At 35.3% G+C, this 26,981-nt stretch overlaps 1 protein-coding gene across 1 annotated transcript in view; it reads right to left on the reverse strand.

Annotated features, from left to right (window-relative positions):
* Positions 1-26,981, reverse strand: part of PpD3 (protein phosphatase D3) — a 258,573-nt gene that overhangs the window by 73,741 nt on the left and 157,851 nt on the right. Inside the window, exons 8-9 of the mRNA XM_090392850.1 lie at positions 16,382-16,487; positions 4,287-4,350 (exon numbers count right to left, since the gene is read on the reverse strand). Of these exons, the coding sequence (XP_090248976.1) occupies positions 4,287-4,350; positions 16,382-16,487 (170 nt within the window). The remainder of the gene's footprint in view (positions 1-4,286; positions 4,351-16,381; positions 16,488-26,981) is intronic.

Genomic DNA, 26,981 nt, shown 5'->3' on the forward strand with positions numbered 1-26,981 from the left:
TATTTCCATGGTAAATGTTCATCTGAAATAACATCAATAATTCCCTCCACCTAGTACTAAGCCCATTGGAACACATACAGCTGCAACCCAATATTCCTTCACAGTACAACTTGAAACCCCCAGAACAAGTTTCTTTTCCTCCTCCTTCATCCCTGCTACTGCTGTATTGTGGAACAGTCTTTCCCCTGATGTGTCTCCCAAGGATTACAATATACAGGCTTTTAAATCAAGTTTCTCCTTCCTCAACCCACATGTGGTATTAATGTACTATAGGTTGATCAACCAACCTCTAGTGTATGGGCTCAACGTAAAAAATAAAAAATAATAAAAAAAAAAAAAAAATATCGAGCTTCAGAGAGATGACAGAAATGGCCAGAGATAGAGCCAGATGGCAAAGATTTCTTATTCATGTAGAAATCAACTCATCGTTTGATGGATGAGAAAGAAAACTTAAAATTTGTGGTGGCAGTTTGTTGGAGTATGAAGTTATCCTAAACATCTATGGTTACTCCATGTCTTGTTTTGTGTTTATTTTCTTTCAAAATTTCATGGGATCTTCTTGTACTCAGTCTGTATGTCTCTGTCAGTAATTAAGTTATGCTTGCTTGTTAATTACTGTATTATCATTTTATCCACTCTAGTTATGATGTTCAAGATGACTCTCCAAGTCTGTACTGCCTGACTTTGTAAAGATTTTTTTTTCTTTTCTCAATTATGCTATACATGTAAATACATGTATACTATTTAAATATACTACTCAAAACCCAGAAGCCAATTAAAGTGACATAGTGAACTTTTTTTTTAATCAAATGAGAATATATTTTTCCCTAAACAAGTTTAGTGAAAATCATTTTTCTCAGATATTTGAATCCCTGCTGGTTTATGTTTTTAAAGTTAAGTTTATCAACAATTACAGCTATGCTTAGCAGAATGATCCTCTTTATTCTATTTTTCATATTTCTACAGAAGAGAATGCAAAATGATTACAAGCAAAATTTGCTTACTTTTTTTTATACATATTATCAAATCATCCAATACAGCCTATATTAAATAACTTTATCTCTTAAAATTCTGATATTAGAATTGTGTGTTTTTGTTTCATGAAAGAAGGAGCTTGTTTTGCTAATTCAGATAGTTTTTCCTTTTACATAAGAAATGCGACTCAGTATATTTTTATATTATCGAAAGAAACAGAAATATCCTGAGGTAAAAGAATGATACTCCTAAAAGTTAGTAACACTAGTAACCTAGTGTTACTAACTTTTTTTATGCTATTATATATCAAATAGCAATCAATTACAGTAATAATCTATCACTTATTCAACTACATCAGGAAGGCAATTTTGCCATTCTGATAATTAAAGGGCTGGATACTTGAAATATAATTAGATAGTGCTGTTCCAGAAGTTGGTCAACAAGCAAGGATCATTGTTTTGAAGGTCATATAAATGGTGGATTACTGTAGTAACAAATATTTAGTATAATGAAAATCTTGCAGAAATGATAAATCATCCATCATTCAAATGTATGCAGAGGTATACACCATTCTTAAGTTGTGTGTGTGTGATGGGGGGATTTCTAGAAATGTAAAAATAACCCTCTCCCAACAAAAGACATGTCTTTAGTATATCTCAAATATTTGCAACCATAGCATAATGTTCTCACATCATCATGATAGGACAATTTTTAGTTCACAGAACTCTGAATCTATGAGTGGTGAATTGTGTTTTCCAAATTCAAATTTATTGATTAATGGAATGAAATGGTGGAAAGAAAACATGATACATACAAATAGATATTTATGGATATAAAACTTAATTTTATGTTTTTGTCGAAACACTAGTAATATAAACCTCTAGCATATAATAGCCATAAGAAAGAAATTAAATAGGAACATGGATTTTTCTTTGAATATATTGACTATGATGAATATGTTATAAGTTAAAACAATGGCCAATTTGATAGAGTTTAATGATATACTATAAAAGCACTTTATATCTTCCCTGTGTAACCTCCCAGAAAAGTTCTCTTACTGCTACTCCATGTTTAACTCAAATGAAAAATTAAATTTCATTAAGGCTTTAAATAAGAATGGGAATGATTTCTGATATGTCAAGGACCCTATAGTAGTAATAATAATAATAATTAAAAAATTAAAGCATGCATTTTTACTGGTCAGCAAATTTCTACACTTATAAAGTCCATTTCAAAGCTGTTACTGCTTTTGGGGATCGTGATGGAAGAGCGAATCATTCCATCATGAAGTTCCTTGTAACAATGGTGTTCAGACAAGTCAGAACTCCAATAGGATTTTTGCAAGTTCTTGATCAAATAAAACACTAATACCTGTTATAATCAGAAGATTTGAATGAAGACTTTTTTTAAATCCTAAGTAAATTTGCATATATGTAAATTAATGTAAATATAATGAAATGTAATTATTTCATTATATGCCTCTTTATAATGCTTTGATAAGACCACACCTGGATTACAGATTTGGCCTCCCGGGTTCCAAGGGGATAAAGAAGCTGTGGAAAGAGTACAAAGAAGAGTTACAAAGATTATATCTGGATTATGGTATTTAGATTATGAGGATAGATTGCGAGTATGTGGACTGCAGACTCTGGTTAACAGGAGAAAGAGAGGTGGTATGACAGAGGTCTATAAACTTTTAAATGGATGTCATAGGATTTCAACTGATGAAATTTTTCATTATATGGAAGGTGGGGAGAGAACACGGGAGCATCCATGGAAGTTAAGTTTGTTCACAGACAAGAAAGGGGGTAACAGCTAGGTTTTTCTCCAAGAGCAGTGAATGAGTGGAATAATTTGCCCTTAGGGTTAGTGAGTGTATCTAGTGTAAATGAATTTAAGGGAAGGTATGATAGCTGGTTTGGGTGATTTATAGCCTTCCTCGATGAGTCCTTGATTCTCTGGAGGTCTCAGATAATAATAATTAGTATGCCATTATACAAGTTTGATTTCTGAAGAAGTGGAGGTGAGAGGACAATTTTAAGTTCATATTCAAATTCAGCACACTGAAATTAATCAGTCTTGCTACTTTTGCTTCAAGGCAAAATAAAATTTTCAGTTTGTTCCTCCATATAATTAGAAACACATTTAAGATTCTAATAACTATGAAGAATTTTATATCTATACAATGGTCAATAGCTATGTTAGGTGTCTGGTCTAACACAAAATAAAATGGGATAAATAGCACTAATTCTTAAGGAATATAATATTAACTTACTAGTCACATCTTCAAACAAATTAAGCTCATTAATCAGATTAACCACATTTTTAACTATCAGGGGGGGGAGCATTGACATTTACAAACTATGATGATACTAGTCATAAAGCTAACAAAATGAATTGGATTGAGTGGTGTGCAAATTGTCATCTCCTCCTCCTAATGCATTAACTGACAATCAGTAACCATGCTATTTTTCTTAAACAGTTTTTAAAATAAAGTAACTGAAGTTAAAATCCACATAAACTGAAATCAGAAAATGGTGTGAAAATATATTTGGATATCAAGTATCTGCAACTGCAGAAACTCGGTCAAGTGCCATATCAACACACTTCAAGTAGCTGTGAAATCAATCAAAGTTTGTACAGTTACCATTCTGACTACACATGAACATTGTGTTTCTGAATGACTCATATATAATCAACATCAGCCATTATCAATCCACTGCTGGATGAAGGGCTTTCCAAGACTGCCTGTCAAAGCCTCTTCTTCCCCATGTTGCTCCTGCAAATCTGATGATTTTGGTTGGCATTGAAGTCATTTTCCCTCTTTGGAATACAATCTGATACTTCTTTTCCAAAGTTGGTGTTGTCGTCATTGAACCATGTGCCCAGCTCACTGTCACGTGACATGTTTCACTCTTTCTATGATATCTGGAATTTTGGTTTGATTTCTTATCCAACTAATCCTTTTGTGATCTAATCTTGTGATACTGAGCAATCTTTCCATACTAAGTGTTTCTAATTTTTGAGTTTACATTAATTAATATCCATGTTTTGTAGCTATGTCAATATAAAATTATTAAAAAAAAATTAATAAATGTATGCCAATTAATAGCTCTAGATTATTTCCATGTATAAGTCACAGGCAGAGATCTCTGAATTTCAGGCATCCAAGAATGCACAAAATTAAATAGTTAAAAAAAAGTTACATGACAGAAAACAATGATCTTCTTATTTTTTTAAAACACAATGGTGAAACTATCTTCTAGAAAATGTTTTAATACTATATGAATGAATTAATTACACACAAAGGATATTTTGCTTTTACTTCTCCTTCAAAACCATACATCTGGTTCATAGTTTGACTTTCATGGTTACCTAAAAATACATTAGGAAACAGATATATGAAAATAACAGGAAACAAAATAGAGAGTAAATATACCAGATAATAATAAGCCAAACATAAATTTATAATGATATGCTTCATCATCATTTATGCATACATACATTTTTTGGGATAATACCAAGATAAGTGCAAATGGATGAAAACATTTTCTGCTCACAGAAACTATTTAAAACACTCTCCTATGAAAATGACAAGCCTTAAAAATTATATAAAAAATATAAAACTATATTTTTCATTTGTTGTTTAATTTTAGTTATAAAAATCAAAATCCAGAATTTGTATTTCAAAGCTTAAATTAATGTCACCTACCAGAAATCATAATGAACTAAATATGTGTAGCTGTGCCATTACAGTCAAAAATTAAGATCAAAACCTGAAAAGTTCTAAATGAGAAATTGAGAATTTTTTTTACCTCATGGATAAAGAATATTTCAAACACAAAGAGATAAAGAATATTTCAAATTTGTTTGGATAGCAGCTCATTTGAGCTGCTATCCATACAAATTTCATAACTTCCACTTAAACTTTAAAGAAATACTGCATATTATTCACAGTTCTAAGGGAACAAGGCCTCATTGACATCCTTATTACTATCTTATTACAAGCATGTGAGAGTGGGGAATTGCTAAAGGAAGATGAAAAAAAGATATTAGTGCTACAGAAAATTTGAAGCTATCATACATGGCACACACACATACACAACAAATGATGAGGTTAGAAAGAAAAGTCACTCTGTGCAAAGAACACAATAAGCACCATGTGCAACCTAGAATCACCTGGATAGATAATATTAGAAAATGAACTAATTCTTTGTTCTCACCTTATTAAGGAGATCCCAGGAGAGAAAACAGGATAGATTATGGGTGAAGAAGAGAACATGTATCAATTTATGACAGCTACACATCAGTGGGTCTCTGTCCATTTACAAAGTACTCTGTCCATTTTCATGTTATAATTTTGTGTATTTTTAGATACAGTTCCTGCAAATTCTTTATGTGGTCACAATTTTCTGCTATTTCTTTGGTTCTATTTCTTTGTTTCTCATTATTATTATTACTACCCTAAGACCCCATGGAATCAAACACTCATCTAGGAGGTGCTTTTGTCATACACACAGCTCATCATATTGTGCCTTAAACACACTCAAATTCTCTGCAGACACCACACTCTCAGGCAAGGCATTCCAATCATTCAGAACTCTGCATGCAAAAAATCTGCTTTTCACTCCCTTGTTCACACCTCCTTCTACAGCTTCAAGGGAACCTCTTGTTCTCTCCTGATCTCCTACTGTTTTCTGTAAAACCACTTCAACATTGATCCTATAACAATCCCTTACTGACTTGTAGGTCTCTATCATATCACACCTTTTCCTCCTTCACTACAATTCATTAGACTCTGTAGATTGCATCTTCTCAACCTTTCCTCATATTTGACATTCCAGAGATCAGACACTATCTTAGTAGTTGCCTCTGGACCCTTTCCAACATCTTTTCATCCTTTTGAAATCCAGGTGATCAAATCTGTGCACAGTAGTCCATGTGTGACCTAATCAGAGCCTTATACAATGGAACAAGAATCTCCTTACTTCTACAAGTCAGTGTCCTCTGCATCAATCACAGAATTCTTTGTGTTGTCCTCACAATTTTGGCAAAGCATCCTCTAAATTTTAGATCCTTATCATCACCCCCAGATCTCCTATTTCCTCCATTTCCAACAATTTATCCCCACCAAGCATAAACTCTACATCACATCTTTTTTTTCCAAATTTTAAAACCTTACATTTTGCAACATTGAACTGGCATTCCCATCTCCATGCCAATTCACTCAATCTGTTCAAGTCCTCTTGCAAGGCCACAACATCTGCTCTATTTCTCATCGATGGTCCCAACTTTGCATCATCTGCAAACAATTGAATATCCCCATCCATATTTTTGCCAATATCATTAACATACAGGTTAAACAGCAATGGCCCTAAAACAGATCCTTCAGGCACACCACTAGTGACTTTCCTCTTCCAGGATATTACTCCCCCATACACAACTTGTGATACCTATCAGAGAGCCAATCTCCAATCCAATGCACTAATCTAATATCCACCCCATCTGCTCTAGTTTGACCATCAACTTATCATACAGTAATCTATCTAAATCCTCTGCAAAATTTAAGTATACTACTGTGTATCCCTCTCCTCTGTCTTACCTTATTGTAAGAAGATTACTAAAGTGGGATCTCCCTTTAGCAAATTCATGCTGTTCATCAAAGATCATACAATTGTTGTCAAACCCAATTCTGGATCCCAGTTCTCACCAGCCTCTTGAACACTTTAACCACAACGACTTACACCAAGACAGGTCTATAATTTGATGCTTGAGTTCTATCACCTCCCTTATGAAAAGGCACAATCTTGCCCTTCTTCCACTCCTTTGGAACTCGACTCAGTGCAAGACTCATTAAACAAATATGCCAATGCAGATGCCAACTCCCTGGCACATTCCTTCGAACTATGTGGTGATATATTATCAAGTCCAACAGCCTTATTAACATCAAGTTTGCTCAATTCTCCATATACCGCTTGCTCAATTACAGTTAGTCTCTCCTTCTCATCATCAACTGCTCTCAAACTCTTCATGATGTCACATTAAAGAATGAAAGACCTCATTAGCTAAATGCTGTTCATACTTCAATTTTGCTACCTTTACCAACCAAGTTACCCTCCTAGCTTATTCTTTATAATTCTCATGGAATTCATTATTAACACCTCCTCTTATGCTAACTCCATAATGACCTTTTCCTCTGTATTGCATCCATTTCACACATACCTTATTTAACCTTCTGACTCTCAGAATACATTTAGACATTGCTTCTACTAGACAGTTCTTGAATATCCCCATGACTCTTCAGTTTTATTTAACTATGATTTTTTTTTGTCTTATTTCTAATGATTTATTTTGTTTTATTTTTTGCAATTTCCTCCATTCTTTCTATACCCATGATTTCCTTTGTTCTATTCCTGATGATATCTTTTTTTTTTTGTTTCTTGCAATTTTTTAAATTCCATTTTTATTTCCTGCAATTTCCATGGTTATATTCTGCACAATCTTTCATGGGAATGGAGAGAAGAGTCAATATTTTCTCCCTGAATAACGAACTATAACTACACACTATAACAAACTGTTTCTGGTCAATAAGAGTTTTGCTACAATGTGTGTCTACTGTATAAACTTTCATATTAAAATTATTAATTTGTTGTTGTTTAATTTCAAATTTGTTAATGCTACAGCCATTCCTTCCTTTCCTAAAAGGAAGGAAGAAAGAAATACAGCAACACAAAGATACATATCTAGAATAGCAGGCAATTACAAGTAGATTGAGGTGGACAAACTTAGAAATGGGAAAATGGACTATGTGACTTATTGTGCCTATACTCCCATAGAAGGTTCTACTAAGGAAGAAGTGGCTGGCATAAAGAAAAAAAGAAATGCTGTCAGAAGCTATAAAAGAACATATGTACAAGACATATGTTCTTAGATGACTAATACATGTAGAAAAATACAGAATTTATTAAGACTAATATATTTCATCCAATGTGATGTGGACATCATCAAGGAGAGAAGAGAAGTTAAGTTAGCTACATTCAAAACATGAATCATGAGATACGAGTCATGAAGCATGTGCCTACTTAGCTCATGCCTTGGTCACAGCTGAGTTGACAGTAGAATGCACTATCTATCCAACACTAACTAGTTCAAAGGAGCATGTTAGTTTCTGTTACTAAAAGTTAAATAACCCAATCAATATTAGAAAAAAAAAATAATAACAAATGGCAATCACTTCCCAAAACTTTGAACAATCAGAGTGGTTAAGGTTGAGACAATGTCATAAGAGTTCACATTTCAAGGAACAGATGATGAAATTGGAAATCTGCTAGAATGAAGAATTTTCGTCTGGTTCAAAAGAACTGTGCCTAGTGTCAATGGCATGGAAAGAAAGGCCCGACTTGTAGGATTCTAAAAATGGAATCCTGATGTTCTTGGATTCTAATCTTAATAGAACAGTGCCTGAAAAGGAGAGGTGGTAATTTTTCCTTGGTAGATGGTAGAAAAGAAGATTGCTTCTGAGCTGGTTTGAAGGAATATATAGATTGTAATTGCGAAGAATCTATATTATTTGCTGTGCTCCTTTAAGTAGGATATGGAAATTCTTTTGACATCAGGTTGTAGTCTGGATGAAGAATGATAACTGTCTTTTTTTTTTTTTTTTTGAATGATAGTTCCATTATAACTATTAATCAACAGAGTGATTATTTTATTTAATTTGGCTAACAGAAAGAAATCAGAAGAGCAGACTGTGTGATCTCTATATACAAGACTTTTGATAATACCAGTCTTCTGAGATGGATAACGATGTGAAGATGAATGGATGTATCTGCAAGTAAAGGAAGGTTTTCTATAAACAGAAACTTCAGTAATCTGTAGGGTTACAGATTATTAAAGTGTCCAAAATAGGAAGACTTGTTGGATTCTCATTCAATACTGAATTTTATATAGAAGTATAAGGAGTTAATTTCATTTAGAAATTGTGGTAATTCTGTCTCTGAGCAGGAACAAACTGCAGAGATATAAACAAATTGGAGCCAGATATGATGTTCAGGGGGGAAACTCAGTAGCAACCATCGATACTATATACAAAAGAGTTGGTTTCTAGATGCATAAAATAATCAGCCAAAGCTGGTGGGTGAAATATAACTGCCCATCACTGTAGGAAGGTTTCAGTTGTACAGGTTTTCCTTTAAAGGAAAACCTGGTGGAGATCTAAACAAAGAGTATCATATAAAAATATATTTTTTGGGGAAAAAATTAAGAAAAGAGCAAAGCTAATGATAACAGCAAGTACCTACTGGATTTTTGTTAAGAACATGGAAATGAAATTTCTTTTCAAAAAGACAAAAAAAAGTCTCACATTGAAAAGAAATTTATGTACAAAAGTTTTAAATAGAATCAAATTAAAGAAGCTTTCAGAGGTGAAATATATAATCAAATATACAACTATTATTGTAGGGAGGAAAAAATGAAAGAATTTGAAAAAGAACCAAACCTTAATGACTGGGACAGATTCTGAAGAAATCATTGAGTGATTCAGTCAGGGAGGCATGTGATAAAGTTGTTTGTAAGGATAGAAAAACCTAATCTTCATAGCGGATTAAAGAAGTTAAACACAGTCCAATAAAAAAATATAAATAGGAAGCAAGGAAGCAAAAACAGAATGGGGAGAAAATTGCAAGAAAGCCATTTGTAAAATTAGCCAAATAAGAAACAGGAAGATTTTGATAAGAAAAGAATACTAATTTCACAAAGGTTGTAAAAGGTTGAGGTTATTTAAGGATTAAAGCAAAATAATTGGAAGCAGACCTCCATATAGCCTTCAAAGGAATGTGGAGAACAGACTGGAGCTTCTGGTCTAATGTGCATTTCTCACCTTCTTGAAGTTAATCCCATTAGTAGGTATCTACAATGGTGTAAATAACCTCATAGAACATGTTTGGGATGCAATGCTGCTCGAAATTCCTCTCCCGAAAACAAACAAGGACCTATCTTTGCTCTGAAGGAGGAGTGGGCCAGTTTGCCTCAAGAATTCCTGAATAACTTGGTGCTAAGCATGGTAAAACATTGTGAGAGCTGCATTGCAGTTCAGAGGGTGGATATACTCCATACTGAATTGTCTTTCCGCATAATTTTCTGTAGGCATTGTACATTAACTCCTTAACTATGTCCATAGGAAATTTGTAACCTTTGCCAAAAATGTATTGCAATTTAATTCTCGTAGAAAGACTTAAACATTGGTTGCATAATATAAATTAAATTATATTTTAATCTATATTTCCAATATTTAGGCAAAGTCACGTTGCCATCTTCAAAGGAACTTAAAATAAAGACACACAGTAAATGAGGACGGAGCAAGGAAGTTAATGTTTCTCCTAAAAGTCATGATGGTGCCCCCCCCCCCCCCCCCGACACAATGAAAAAGGAAAAGTTGGTCCTTGTTGGGGATCTAAATAGCAGAGTAGGAAATGATTATGAGACACACAAAAATATTTTGGGAAAATTTGGACAAAAGAACAAAGCTAATAATAATGGCAAATACCTGTTGGATTTCTGCTCAGGACATGGACTAGTTATTACTAACACCATGTTTGAACGAAAAAATGTGCACAAATTCACATGGAGAGAAGAGGCAAGGAATAAGAAAAGTCTCATTGCCTATTTTATTGTTCATAGCGATGTTTTCTCCCTGATACAGGATACCAGAGTGTACAGAGGATTTAAAATTAAAAGTGATCACTATTTAGTCTTGAGCAGGATAAAACAGAATTTCACATTGAAAAGAATAACATGCAAGAAAGTTTTAAAGCGAATAAAAGTTGAGCAGCTCATAAATGTGAACTGTAGACTAAAATACACAAAGATTATTAAAGAAAAAATGAAAGAGTTTGAGAACAGGAATCAAACATTGCAGATTCAGTCGCAAGCCTTGAAGAAAGCCCTGATTGATTCAGCTAGAGAGGTATGTGGTGAAGTTGTCTGCAAGGATAGAAAAATTTGAACTCCATGGTTGACACAGGAAGTTAAAGAGGCAGTGAAGGAAAAGAAGAAAGCATATCAAATGTTCATGGCAAATAAGTCAGCTTGTGCTCTTAGAGAATACAGAGACAAATGTAAGAAAACTAAACACTGTGTAAAAATAGCTAAACAAAAGTCATGGGAGGACTTTGGCAAGAACATAGAAAATAAATATCAACAAGGTGGTAAGATATTCTGGAGGTTGTTGAAGAAGCTTAGAAAGGAGGAAAGAGTTCTGTAAAAGAAGTTAGAGATGATAAAGGTGACATGAAAACAGGAGAAAAAGATATCCTTGAAGTATGGAGTAATTACGTCGAAAAATTGCTAAACGAAACAAGCAGTGATGACAGCTCAGTGATAAAAAAAAACACTGACCAAGCATGCAATCAGGAATATCCATAATTGAAGTAGAAATAGCCATCAAAGGCTTGAAATGTGGAAAGGCAGCAGGAGTAAATGATATTCGACCAGGTAAATGCTGAAGTATGGTGGTATAAAAGTCTTACAGTGGCTGCCCTGCAGTTCAGAAAGCCTGGACTGAGGGATGAATTCCTGATGATTGAGGTAGAGCTCTCATAGTACCCATATATAAAAAGGGAAATAAAACTGAATGTGAGAATTACAGAGGTATTTCCCTACTGAGTGTTCCTGGCAAGATCTATGCAAGTATACTTGAGAAATGGTTGAAAAGAATTGTGGAAGAAAAGCTTGGTGAAGAACAAGCTGGATTCAAGCCAAATAGAGGCTGTCAGGATGAGATCTTTGCTTTACGACAAATAGTTGAGTAAGCATGGGAATATAACGAAGATCTGTATTTAAGTTTTGTCGATCTGGAAAAGGCATATGACAAGGTGCCAAGAGAGAAGCTATTCAATATGCTACGGTTATTTGGTATCAATGGGGCATTATATCAAGCAATACTTAGTCTTTATCTGAGTTCTAAGTCAGCAGTTAGAATTGAAGGAAGTACAGGAAGATGGTTTAATGTTAAATCTGGTGTCAGACAAGGATGTACATTATCCCCACTGTAATTCATTATCTATATGGATCACATTATGAAGGAAAGTGGTATTAAACATGATATCAAAATTGGAGATGTTAATGTCAGCTCTTTGCTTTATGCGGACGATGTTATACTTCTAAATAAATCCGCTACAAGTCTGGAAGATTCTCTGACTAAATTGAATAACTGTTGTAATATATATGGTATGAAAGTCAGCAATAAAAAGACAAAGACAATGAAAATAGGCAGAATGATTGAAAATGTCAGCAGTGTTTTGAATGGAGAACCTGAGGAAAAAGTAAAACATTTCAGCTACTTGGGCATGATTTTTAGTGAAGATGGTAAATTAAATATGGAAATAGACAACAGAATCAACAAAGCTGGTATGGTAGGAAGTCAACTGAATAAATTCATATGGAATAAGAGAGAAATTAGTCAGAACACTAAATTAGCTGTATACAAGACAGTGTTCAAACCAGCTTTAACTTATGGATCGGAGAGCTGGGTCAGAAGTAAAACACTTGACTGAAGACTAGAAACCGCAGATATGAGAGTCCTGAGAAAGATTAGAGGTGTGAACAGACGGCATCAAAGGCAATATCATATTAAAAAAATGAGGATATTAGGAAAGAACTAGACATTATCAGCATCCAGAAATGCGTTAGCAGTGCTAATCTCAGGTGGTATGGTCACTTAAACAGAATGGGCGAGGAAAGAATAGCAAAGCAAGTGTTCTCTGCCAGGTTGGCAGGAAAACGACCCAGAGGAAGACCAAGATATGGATGGATTGATACGGTACAAAGTGCCTTAGATGATAGAAATATAAGATCTGATAATGTTGAAGTCTTGACAAGTAAAAGACTGATTTGGAGAAAAATTATAGATAGAAAGTTAGTAATGATGTAAATTTTTCATGTAGTACTATCATATCTTGTACACCCCTTGAGGGTACATGTCAGGAATTTGATGATGATGATGATGGGGTAGCCATTGGCTGAGAAAGTGTTGAGGATGTGATTTAGTTCAGTATTTAGGGCATTTGAACAGATTAGTTTAGTCCTGTTGTGAAGTGTCTTAATAATTCCATATTGTTGTGGGGGGGGGGGGGGGGATTGTTGGTGAATGTATCTGCCTGTATGTGTGTGTTTTCTATAAACTGAGAAAACGAAGGTTCCATCAAGCTGGCGGGTGACTAGTGCTTCTAGGAAAGGGAGGCTGTTGTTTTCCTCTTTTTCCAGGGTGAACTTGATTCTGGGGTGTTGGTTGTTTAAGTGTGTTAAGAAGGAGAGGAGTGTATCAGAGCCACGTGGCCATATAGCAAACACATCATCAACGTAGCGAAGCCATATGGTTGGTTTTTGCGGGGAAGAGTTTAATGGTCAGTTTTAACGTCTCCTCCCTATTCACTAATGTCCCACTCAAGGAAACCCTAGACCTCATCCAAGTCAAGTTTCCTCCCAATATCTCAGCCCTATTTCAGTTCACAATGAACTCAGGTTATTTCGTTTGGCAAGAAAAATTCTACAAACAGATAGAGGGGACATCCACGGGTTCACCACTTTCCCCACCCTTGGCCAACTTCTTTATGGAGACCTTTGAAGAGAAAGCCTTAAACTCTTCCCCCACAAAAACCCACTATTTGGCTTCGGTACATGGATGATGTGTTCACTATTTGGCCACATGGCTCATATACACTCCACTCCTTCCTAACACACTTAAACAACCAACACCCCAGAGTCCAGTTCACCTTAGAAAAAGAGGAAAACAACACCCTCACCTTCCTAGACAGTCTAATCACTCGCCAGCCTGATGGATCTTTGGTTTTCTCTGTTTATAGAAAACCACCCATACAGGTAGATACATTCACCAGCAATCCCACCACCACCCCTCACAACAATATGGAGTTATAAAAACACTATTCAACAGGACAAAATTAATCTGCTCAGATCACGATGCCCTAACCATTGAACTAAACCACATCCTCAACACTTTTTTAGCCAATGGCTACAAACCCCAAAAAATCAAAAAAATACTAAAACCAGTAAACCACAACCTCCCCTCCCCCCTCCACAATAAAGATTATACTAAATCTATCACCATCCTCTACATCTGGGACACCTCAGAGAAAATAACCAATATCCTCAAAAAATATGACCGGACTTCGTGTTATAGACCATATATAAAGATGGCATCCCTTATGTGCTCTACCAAAGACCAACCACTCCCCTAGACCTACCTGGTGTATATCAGGTCCCTTGCAGCTGTAAATTGTCCTACTTTGGCCAAACAGGCAGGACAGCGAATATCAGGATTTCAGAACACAAAACTACATCCGGTTTCACCAGTACAGCCACTCTGGGCTGGCAGACCATGCCTTAGATACCCGCCATAGAATTCGTTGGAAGAAAACTAAAATAATACACTGCAGCAAGTTCAAGTATCAAAGATTATTCATGGAATCATCAGCAGCTCTAAAAAACGTTCCAAACCTCAACAAATTTGGGTGCATGAAACTACCCTAAATTTGGGAAGCCTACATTATGAGAACTTCAGCCCAATGGCCAAGACAACCCAATTATCCCACTAGGGGTCACCATTAGGACTTTAGGAACAATATTAGTTTCTTGCCTTCTTCCTCATTTGCTTTTGTTAGTGCCTGCGTGCACATACCATATTTGTATGTTCCTGAAGATGGCAACGTGATGTTGCCGAAATATTGAAGGTATTCATTAAAGTTTGCTTTAATTAATATCTGTTATATGTGTTGTTAATTCCTTAAGCTAATTACCAGTTATTAAGAAAGAGACAGAAGATCTGATACTTCCTGCTCAAGAACAAGCACTATGAATGAATGCAATAAATGCAAAGACTGAAAAGATCTGTAAGATAGCAAATGCCGACTGTAAAGAGATAACGAAGAGACAGTGGACTATCTAATTAGTTCTTGCAACAAGATTGTCCAGACAGCCTATAAACAAAGGCATGATCAGGTAGCAAAAGCTGTACACTGGAGCTTGTGCAGGAAATATGGCTTCCCAACTTGCAAACTCTCTTGGAACACACGTTTGAAAATGTTATTGAAATGGCCAGGACATCATGGGACTAAATTTCAGAAAGATAGACATCTTAAACATCATATGCCAGACATCACTGTAGTTGAACAACAGCATGTATGACTTATTGATGTGGCAATGCCAGGGGATAGCATAGTAGAAGAAAAAGTGCATGAAAAACTGACCAAGCATAGGGGTATGAAGATTGAAATTCAACAACTTTGGAGCAAGAAAGCAACAATTGTCATAGGAGCACCAGGATCAATACCAAAAACATTTATGAAACATCTGGAAAATTTGAGCCTTGCAGATATATCACCATTTCAACTCCAGAAAATGTCACTTTTAGGCATATTTCACATTTTACGACGATATCTAGCCAATTCCTAGGCCTTTGGATAAGGCCTGAATTGGACTCATTTGTCAGTCAAAGATTTCATTATGCTGGTTCATGTTACTCTTTGACTGTGAACTCTGTTAATTGAATATACAAATAATAATAATAATTTTTCAACAATTTTTTTCATTTAGTGAGCATTCAACTTCATGCAAGGGCTGTGACATGAGAAAAATGTACATGTCATTATAATGTTTATAGCATGATGCACATTTCCAGTGTTTTATACAATTTCATTTTACTATTTCAAGTAAGTTGGTTAATTAAAAAGACAGTATTTAAAAAAAGTGAGTACTGTAATAACTACTGTAATTTTTAATGTACTCTCCATATTCTTAAAAGCAGCAAGGGAAATTAGATTTTTTCTACTACACAGAGTTTTGAGGATTCTGTAGATACAAAACAATTTCCTTGTTCTTTTTAAGCTAATCTGATCATTTGCCTATAGGCCTTACCTATAAGATAATCTCCTATTAAGAACCTTCAAGGAATCAACAGCAGTCCTGCACTCTTAAGGCACAAGAACCTTTAACAGAAACCAGAGTCATAGCTACCCCTCATCCTGTGTGGAAGTCTAGGAATCACTCGGAAGCATCTCCTATGCTAATTTAAAATATCAGAGTCCCATTATATTATACTAGTAACTATCTAAAAGCCAACATAAGGACTTGTGTCAACATGCCAGATGATTTGTGTGGTTATCTGTTTAACTACAGGAAGTATTTTTCAAAATAACTGCGGTTAGGAGTTAATAGTTCTCAAGTCTTGCTTTCCGAAGATGACATATAGCATAGTGAAGTGAGTAGAAGTTTATTATTCTAACAAAATGACTGAAATCCCATAATCTTAGAAGTTATTACTAAAATACTAACTATTTATCCTATTTGAAAAAATCTGTTTATGCGAAAATAATACATATAAAATGACACTTACCTCTAGACATGTAAAAGTGATTGGGATATAAAAGCTTGAAGCCAAAGAGCGTAAATATACATTCTACTGAAAATGAACCTCGATCAACAAAATCACCATTAAAGAGCTACAACAGATATTAAGAAAAATACAGGTCAACAGCATCATACTATAATCAGTGCTATTTCATAATTAGGCATCCCTTAGTACATTACAAAGTATGTAGGGTGGTTATATAATTGTTTTAAAAATGATTTGCAATAAAACGAATTCTGCTTATTTACACACGCATACTTAACATACTCAGGCAAGATGCAGGTAGTCTTATATTTGTAATTAATTATATGTAATGCTTTCTGAACATTATGCATGCTATTAAATACAGGTGCTATATATAAAATTATAACATACTGGACACTAGTTAGTATGGCTGATTAATGTTAAAAGAAACAAAAAGTAGAAATAACCATTACTGTTAATCTAGTGGAATTACTGGTTTTTTGTCTAACGATCTGAGTGCAATATACATGTTATGAAGGAAGAAGTTTTGGTAAAGATAAATAATAATGCAGACTGAGTTTATTTAGTCATAAAAATTAAAATACACAATAATAGATAAGAAAATAAGAAGAAGCCGGCCTGGTTGGCCAAGTGGTTAGAGCATCTGCTCTCCAGCCTAAAGGCTGCAAGTTCGAATCCCATCTTGGGCATGGATGTTTGTGATTCACTGTGAAAATACCAGTGGTGGGCAATAAATGCCGTTGATGTAGATGATGATGATAGTTGCAGTTCATTGTAGTTGGTGGAGACAGAGTTGTAGAGTAGGTTAGATGAAACTTTGAAAATTACAGTTATCTGATGAAGTTCCCCACCACCCCACATACACACCCCTGCCTTCTGGATGAGGAACAGAGGCCATGTTCCAATCAATGCCATGATGTGTGCGTGGGAAAGACAAGCTAAGCCTGATCCTTCTTCCCAATTATTCAATCTATCAATAAGAGATCAAAACAGAGTCCCTCTTAGTTTAATCCTTTACATGAATCCCTTATTGATGTAAAGGATTGAAACCAAGTCCCTGTAACACACATGAAGATTTGACCAAAGAGCAAGATTAGAAAATAGTATTTTTTGGAAGTGATTTCCTTGAATATCTGTTCAAATAGGTTGAGAAGAAATTGTAATTCTTCATTTTTCTTGTATTCATCTTTTAGAGAGGCCACATGCTTTTAAAGACATGAATGGTTGCTTTCAATTTAATTACTACAAATAGAATTATAAATAACTATTTGGCCTACCCATGGGAAGGGCTTATCTTGCCCACATACAACCCACTATGGAATATGCCTCATCAAGAGATCATCCACTTAACAATACGATCATGAAATTAGAAAACAGATCGACTTAGAACACCTGTCCATTGAAATAAGCAAAGAGCCATTCCTTTCTACTATTCCACCAAAAAACACAATGATAAACTTAACTCTCCTAGAACCTTGTTCAAAAAAGGATTCACAGGAAAAAAATAAAAGGACTTGACACTATACATCTGATGAAGAACTCAACCAAGGTGGTTCAGAGGTTTTTCTAACTCTACCTGGAGGCGAGGAAATGCAAATCAAAACCACAGCTGGCAAAATAGCTTCAAACTTCACTTGTGAATAAACAGCCATACAAACAGCTCTCAAGTTCTCTCTCTCTCTAATCCAGTAATAAACATTATAGAAGGAATAATCATCTACAGATAATCACTTGAAGCATTAAATGGAAAAACAAAACTCACAAAAGAAATTCATGAACAACTAACAACGTTAAATTTGAAAATTAAGAACTATATACTGCAATGGATACCAGCCTATGTATATACTGAAGGCAAACGATACAAAAGACAGACTAGCCAAAGAAGCAAGACATTTCTCAAAAATTACACTCACTATCACTAACTGATGCTTGCTCAGTCGCCAAAATAAGATTGATAAAACAAACACTCAAGAAGAAGAATGAAATCAGTGAAATTAATGAAAATAGAGAAATAACCACAATCATCACCAGACTAAGGACATAACATTTTAAAGGCATGAAAATTCAGCCAGGCAGTGTAGGAGCTATGAAGCATGCCAGAACTGTCTAGGAGTTGAACTAACACCTACCCATATCTATTTTTGTCCAGCAATTGCTGCTGCTCTACAGAAAATTGACAATAACCCTAGAGAAAGCTCTACTCCATCAAAGTTCAACAGATTGCAAAGCAGTTCTGCAGTTCCACATGGTCATATCTAGAAGCTCTTCAATGGACTTGGCAACAACAACATACAAATCTTTTCATGAAAGATCTCGAAGAAAAAAATTTTTCTCACACTAACCAACCTAAAGCCCACCATTTGGAAAAGATATGCTGATAAGATATTTATTGTCTGGAGGCATGCCATCACTATTTAAACAAATTTCTAATTTCTCCATTCCTTCCAAACAATAAAATTCACCTTAGAAATGGAAAAATTAAGGCAAATTACCCTTTCTAGATGTCCTTATCTCATAAACATCTAAGAATGGTTTGGCATTAGACATTTGTTGCAAGTCCACTCACACTGCACATTAGCTCTATTCATAAAGCAAATTAGCTTGATTCCTATTTATCCTTCACACCCTCAAAGAACATGCAACCTCTATCCTAAAAGATAAAGACAAGAAAAATTAAGAATTATGGCTTTACTCAACCATTTGCACTCAAATGGATATTCCAGGAAATCAGTCCCAAAATATACCATTTGCCAATCCTACTCCTTGGCCAAATCTGCCCTACAGAGACTTAGTTTCAATCAGAACTGCCAATCTTCTTAGATCCCACAATCTTCAAACCTATTTTCACCTAATGCAGCCTTCTTTACTCTCCCAAAAACAACTTCTATAAACATCCAGAGATTTACAGAATTTCTTGCCTACACTGAACAGATTTGTGGAAATTTCAAGGTAAGAAAAAAAAAAAAAGAACATCTTGGCAATGTAACTCATAATAGGAAAGAAAAATCAGTCTTAGCTTATCAAACCTCCCCCCCCACACACACACACATACCATGACATCTACTGGAAGAGGGCCTCTATGCCTTATCTAGACAAAATGTTTCTTTCTCTCTCTCTTATCAGATAAACAAATCCACAATTGTCATTATTTTTAAAGTGACTTTTTCTTCTCCTCTTCTGTTTCAAGATGGAGAGTCCCTCATGAATAAGAGCTTTCCACCCTTCTCTGTCCAAACCAAGCTCTTTCATATACCAACAGCTGTGAAAGTCTAATGCATTTCTAACGGCTTTATGCTATATTAATTTCGGTCTTCCCCTTGGTCTAGTGCCCTCAAATACAAGGTGAGGAAGTTTTTTATTATTATTATTGTTGTTGTTCCGGGAAACTCCAAGGAGTCGACAGACTCATCGAGGGAGACCCTAACATCATGTCAAGAACAACTATTCAACATTCACACAGTATCTATCATACCTTGCCTTGAACTCATTCACGGTCGTAGCACCCACAACAGACTCTGGAAGCTTATTCCACTCATTTACCACTCTCCAAGTAAAGAACCTAGCTCTAACACCCTTGTCAACCACTCTCTTGCCCAGCTTCCATGCATGGCCCCTAGTCCTCCCACCACCAGTCATATTTTCAAAAATATCTTCTGGATCAATCTTATAAAAACTCTTCAGTAATTTGAATGTCTCAATCATATCACCCCTCCTTCGCCTATCGTCCAATTTCTGCAACCCACAAATCTTCAACCTATTCTCATAAGATTCATTCCACAGACCTGCTATCATCTTGGTCACTCGTCTCTGGACCCTCTCCACTTCCTCCCCATCACGAAGAAACCCTGGTGCCCATAGCTGGGCACAGAAGTCCAGATGGGGTCTTATCAAGGCTCGATACAGAGGAACAACAACTTGTTCGTCTCTGCATGTTAAAGTATTTTTCAGAAGCCAAGTGATTTGGTGAGCTGTTTTAGTTACTTTTGCAATGTGCCCCCTAAACTTCAATTCCCTATCCACCAACACTCTCAAATCCCTGGCCTCATCAATCTCCTGGAGTATGGTTCCACCAATGCGATATACTGCTGCTATTCTTTTCACCCCAAAGTGCATAACCTTACACTTTGCCACATTAAATTGACATCCATTTTTTCTAGCCCAGTCCTCCAAACTATCCAAATCATCCTGTAAAATTTTGACATCCTGTGCACTCACAATTGCTCTACCCAACTTTGCATCATCAGCAAACAAGTGAACACTTCCTCTCAGATCCTTTCCAATATCACTGATGAACAAATTGAAAAGCAGTGGTCCAAGAACAGAGCCCTGTGGCACTCCACTAGTCACAAGACGTCTTTTAGACTCCACTCCTGAATAAACCACTCTTTGATATCTCTCCTTCAACCACCCTCTTATCCATCTCACCAACCCTATATCTATACCCATCTGCTCCAGTTTACTGATTAGGGTTCCATGTGGTATCCTATCAAAGGCCTTGGCAAGGTCCAGTAGTATCACTGTAAACCCATTACCCCTATCCAGTTCAGCCGTCACTGTGTTATAAAACGTGAGCAAGTTACTGAGGTATGATCTACCCTTCACAAAACCATGTTGTCCCCCATACAATATCCCATTTTCATCTATCCAATCCTGTATTCTTTTCTTGACTAATTTCTCTAAGACCTTGACAATGATTCCTGATATGCTAATCGGTCGGTAATTTACAACAGCAGTCTTGGAACCACCTTTATGCAGTGGAACTATTTTCCCCTCTTTCCACCCGCTCGGGACTAACCCAGACCCGAGACTCAAATTAAACAAAATGGTCAAGGGTACTGACAATTCTTTAGCTGCTTCTCTTACAACACGAGCTGGTATATCATCCAATCCCACAGATGTATTGACATTGAGGTTATGCAATAGACTACTCACCTCCACTTCATTAACCACAATTCCCGTATAATCTACTGGTTTATTCGTTTCTGCAATGTCACCACCTGGATGATATACTTTTGCAAAGTGCTCACTCAGTAACTCAACTATCTCAACTGATTCAGTTACCTCCCTACCATCGGCATTCTTTATCTAGTTTCATTCACACAATGTGGCAAAACCAACAGGATTCATTCTTTTTATCTATGTTAAGAATTGTGGAGTGAAGCATATTCAAAGCTTGCAGACCTGTGCTACAAGCTTTGTCTTATGACCTGTCCAATGAGTTCTGTTTATTTTCCAGTAGCATTTCATTTCAAAATCCAACAGTTTCCTCTTTGCTTCTTTCTTTTAAGATCCAAGTTTCTATTCCTTAGAGAGCTGTTGATAATATTATACTTTCATATAATTTTATTTTTAGAGTTTTAAAAATTTTTTTTGTTTTTCCAAATTTTATTAAGTTTATTTATCATTGACCATACAATGAAGATTCTGTTTTATTGTTACTGAGTCATTTTAATTTCCTAGGAGCAAGTAGGCTCCAATTTGTATATCTTCCAGGTGTTTGCCAATTTTCATTATCTTTGTTTTACTTGAATTTATAATCATATAATTTTCCAAACTGGTATTGGAGATATCATTTGTTATCTGTTATAATTACAATTATTTGTACATAATTGGGCTACCATTGGCTTTTACTCCTTTTATTGAGGACAATGCTTTTTTTAATGAGGTCTTAGATAAAAATGTTAAAAATGCATGGCAAGAGTGAACATTCTTGGATAACTCCTCATTTGATTTCATGTTTTTTTAGTTTGTGATATTTTTATATTGAACTACTACTGCACCTGTATTCTGATAGTAGTTTGAAACCAATCTTAGTGTTTCAAAGTTATGTTTTTTTTTTTTTTTTGCTAATATTTGAATAAGTTTTTTTTCTATTGATGGAATCAAATGCTCGCTCAAAATCTAATTGACTTGTTTGTTGTTGACTTGTTTCTTTTAAAGTTAGCTTGTTCTTCTATAAGTTGTTCATAAATGTTCTTTAGACAATTCTGTATTATTTTTACAAAAATTTTACAATGGAAATACCTGCAGAAGATTAACAGAGCTAAAGAATTGCATCTGTGAGACAGAGGTTGAAGTAAGCCTTTGAGGGAAAGGTCATTTATCAGCCTTTTTAGGTCCACCAACCCAAATGTGTGAACAGCATTGTAAGGATGGACAGATTTGGGATTTCCGCTGCTTGAAAAGAAATCAATGGACACCATAGTGTGAGGAACAAACAGCCATGGTGTCCACTTTAATAAATTGTAAGACCTCCTTCTGCTGCGATGACTGCAGCAATCCTAAGGGGGGGAGAGCAGATTTTCCACAAGCATACAATACCAATCAATGGGAATTTTGGACCACTCTTTCTGTAAGCATGTAATGTGGTCCTGGACTTTTGTGGGAGATGTCACTTGACCTCACCCAATGCTCCAGTTCATCCTACAGATGTTCATTAGGGTTAAGATCAGGGCACTGTGGAGGCCAGTCAAGTGTGGTGAGGTTCATGTCAACAAACTACACAGTTACAGCAGCAGCCTTATGAGTACATTATCTTGCTGAAAAAGACAATGGTCAGTTCCATAGCATGCCACAAAGTAAGAAGCACTGTATTGTTCAGAATGTTCAGATACTTCTCAGAGGTCCAAGGCCAAATCAGGGAAAAAAACAGGACCATACATCAAACTGCCACTTCACACTATAGTAAGAAACATTCACTAGGCGTCCACCATGCCCACCCACCCATCTGCTCAGTAGATGGTATAGCGTGATTTGGCGCTCCATAATACACCCTTCCAAGCTTCCACATCCTACTATACACGCTCTTTGCATCACTGAAGATGATGCTGAATGTAGGGTAGAGTGATGTGGAGGCTTGCATATTGCAGTCCTACCACAAAAACACGAAAACCATGATGTGCAGAATCATATTCCAGTTGATTCCCAAAACTCCGCATTCAGCATGTCGGAGGACGAATGGCAGTTTTTACATATTATCCTTCACAGCAACCTACGATCACATTTGGAGAGTGTAGCGGGTCATTCACCACATAGCACTTGCAGTTGACTCCCTGTGCTTCCATCTCAGTATAGTATCACGGACCTGAGATGGCCCAATTTGTCAACAATTTGTCGAACAGATAAGCCTGCAACATGGCAACCTATTGCAATGAGTTTTTCAAACTCCATCAGTTCCCTTCTTGCAGCCATTTCACCTGGACACAGTTGTCTCATTTGGGAGCATCATATTCCTCCAATTTATAGCTTATTTCTTTCCAAGCAGTGTATATAGAGTTAGTAACTAGGTAGGTATAAAACATCTTGAGGAGAAAGGAATGCTTAGTTTTTTAAAGACTGAGGAAGCTACTAATGTGATGTGTTTGTGCCAGAAGCAGCTGGAGGTAAATGTCAGTTCAAGGAGAAGAAAGGTCTGGTGATGTGTGTATTACTGAAGATAAGGGAAGATGAGCTGACATCCCTTTTACAAGAGAAAAGGCAGAACTGTGTTTTAGTGGCATTGAAAGTAAGTTATCCTTACCCCCACTGAAGGATCGTATGGGGAGTCAGTGTTTAAGGTACTGGTTGCAAATGATCTTGATGGTTAGGGATGTCTGAGAAGTACATGGGTTTTCAAAGGAGTAAGATAAATTGAGTGTGCTATCATTGGCAAAGCTGTGGATAGGATTGGTGGTAATTGAGAGTAGGTCATTTATGAATAAGAGAAAGAGGATAAGTGAGAGAATGGAGCCCAGAGGAAAAACGTAAAGAGAGGATACTCTCCACCATGAAACAGAGTGAATGAGAGAGAGAGTTGACAGGTAGACCAAAGGAAGGCAGATTGCAAAGCAGGTCTTGATGCCAAACACAACCAAAAGACCTGGAAATGTCAAACGTTCCAGCATATTTTTCAGAATCTTTGTTGAATCTATTTTGTTTTCTGTAGAGGAATATTTCTATAATGGAGAAATGAAGAAATAACAAATTTTATATCTCCATGGAGTAAGAAGACTCATTTTGGGAGATCCATTTATTCACACAATACCAATCATACTTTTCCTTTAAACTCATTCACTGATGAAGAATACACAACCTCTGGCAACCCATTCACCACCCTCCAAGCAAAAAATACAATCCTAATACCCTTGCTAACCACACTCGTATACAACTTCCACTGGAGAACCCATGTTCTCTCTCTCTCTCTTTGTCATGCAGAAAAAAAAGTCTTCAGTGTATCCTATAAAACCCCTTTAATAACTTAAATGCTTCTATCATGTCTCCTCTTTTTGTCTCTCAGACAATTTTTGAAGCCTACAGACCATCAATCTATTCTCATACGGAGTGTTCTACAGACCTGCCACAATCTTTGTCGCTCAACTCTGCATCCTCTCCACAACTTCATAACCACAGAATCTGGTAGTCCAGATGTGGCCTTATTAAAATCTTATATAAGGGAACAATAATCTCTCCCTGCTTGTTTAGTATGTTCTTGAACAACCATGTAATTTGATGAACTGTTTTAGTTACCTTTGCAATATGTCCTCCAAACTTTATTTTTAATGAGATACAAATATGTGGTCAAGTATTGTTTATCATCTTCATTTTTAACAGATGTTACATGTGACAAAAAAGTCCTTTTTCATACTCTTTGCCATTGATTGATGGCAATTAGTTTGTAGATAACCATAATTAAAGACTTTATTAACGGCACTAATTTTACCAAAAAAAAAAAAAATGCACACCACTGTTTTAAACAGCATTTGATATTTCTTTTTGTGATGTTTTGTAAATGCATAGGCTATCAGGTCTTGGATGATAACAAAAACAACTGATGCCTTGAAATAAAGCACTCACTGTGATGATACAAGCATATGAGAAAATTAGTATTCTTGGTGCAAGTAAGACTCCACATTCCTTCTTACACATGGAAGGTGTTAAGTGAGGTCTAATGATTCAATACTTTAAAAGTGTCACTTTTAAGGCAATGTTGAATAGTGTCACAATTAAATACATCAACAGAAAAAAGTATTGGTAGGAAGTCCAATGTTAAAGAAAGCTCACATGCATTTTACATGATAAAGATGAAGCAGCAGATATGACCACTGCAATTTTTATGTACATAAAAAAAAGTGTTGGTCTAATTTAAAAAAAAAAAAAAAATGATGCAATAAAGATACCAGTTCTTTTTTTCTTTTTATCCACAGTGAAGAAGTTTTCTTGTACTTACAATGCATAAAATAGTTTCTTGATCAGATGAAAAGTTTTTTATTTCTCATTTTCAAAATCTTAATTTTAATTCAAATTCTAAACAATGAATGTTTTAATATTGTTTAATTTTTTTTTAATTTCCTTTGCTTATATTCCTTTTAAAAAACTTTTCTAAAAGCACTATTTAATGGCAAAATTGCATATATCAAGTTAAGTGTTTTTCACTTTTTTGCATTCTGTGTGTGGAGACAGAATAACAGTAAACTTATATGTATTAAATACCTGAAATGTTGATACATAAGATAATATCACATTTTCATTCCTTCAGAAATGAAGGTAAACAATCCCTAAAATACTAGAAAACATAAGGGTGGCAAAGTCATGAAATAAGATCTGTACACCTATCTTACTTCATGACTTGCATTATTTCTAAAATTACTTTTTTAATTTTTACATTACATTATAAGTATTTTTCAATGCTGAAAAGTGATAGTGTACATCAGCAAACTACCTTTCAAGTTCACAGGCAGTATCCAATCTACAGAAACTAAAATGCATTTTCATTTTCCACATTTTTTGTATGCATTTTCTTATTTAAAAATGATAGTAAATTTAAAGTACAAATTGCAAATTTAAAGAAGTTTGTGAAATTCTAATCAAGTACCCTAACTCTCAACAAAATGATGGCTTAAAATCTCAAGAATATGGATTGCACACGTTTCACCTACATAACTTTTGTTCTAATAGGTCATAACAATTAGTCACAATCTTTATCAAATCTCTTATGTCAGAACTTGTCATTAATTACTCCTGAAATAATTATATAATAAAAGAGCCTCAGCCCTTATTTTAAATAATTATTAGGTCACAACTAATGCTGCAGCATTTGATCTCTGGCCATATAAATGACTGTAGCTTTGATATACTTTTTTTTTTTTTTTTTAATCACCAGAGATCAGGATAAAAGTCAACCCATTACTGTTTAAATTGTAATGTGGCTAATATGAAGACTGAAATTATTGCTCTTAACATGGTGGGGTTTCCATAATTTTACCACAATGAATGATAAAAATCATAGTGGTGTGGATATGATTAAGTGTCAGATGGGGAAAAAAATTATGTAGCTTTGATATACTTTTTTTTTTTTTTTTTAATCACCAGAGATCAGGATAAAAGTCAACCCATTACTGTTTAAATTGTAATGTGGCTAATATGAAGACTGAAATTATTGCTCTTAACATGGTGGGGTTTCCATAATTTTACCACAATGAATGATAAAAATCATAGTGGTGTGGATATGATTAAGTGTCAGATGGGGAAAAAAATTATGCAATAAGTAGTTTTTGTTATAAAAAGAAAAATGTGTTGCATTTAAAACACTTAAACCTAATCTTTTCCAATCATAGGGTCTACC

This window comes from Typopeltis vanoorti, chromosome 1 (assembly GCF_054136105.1).
Source record: "Typopeltis vanoorti isolate ZY-2024b chromosome 1, IOZ_Tvanoo_1.0, whole genome shotgun sequence".
NCBI classification, from domain to species: domain Eukaryota; kingdom Metazoa; phylum Arthropoda; class Arachnida; order Uropygi; family Thelyphonidae; genus Typopeltis; species Typopeltis vanoorti.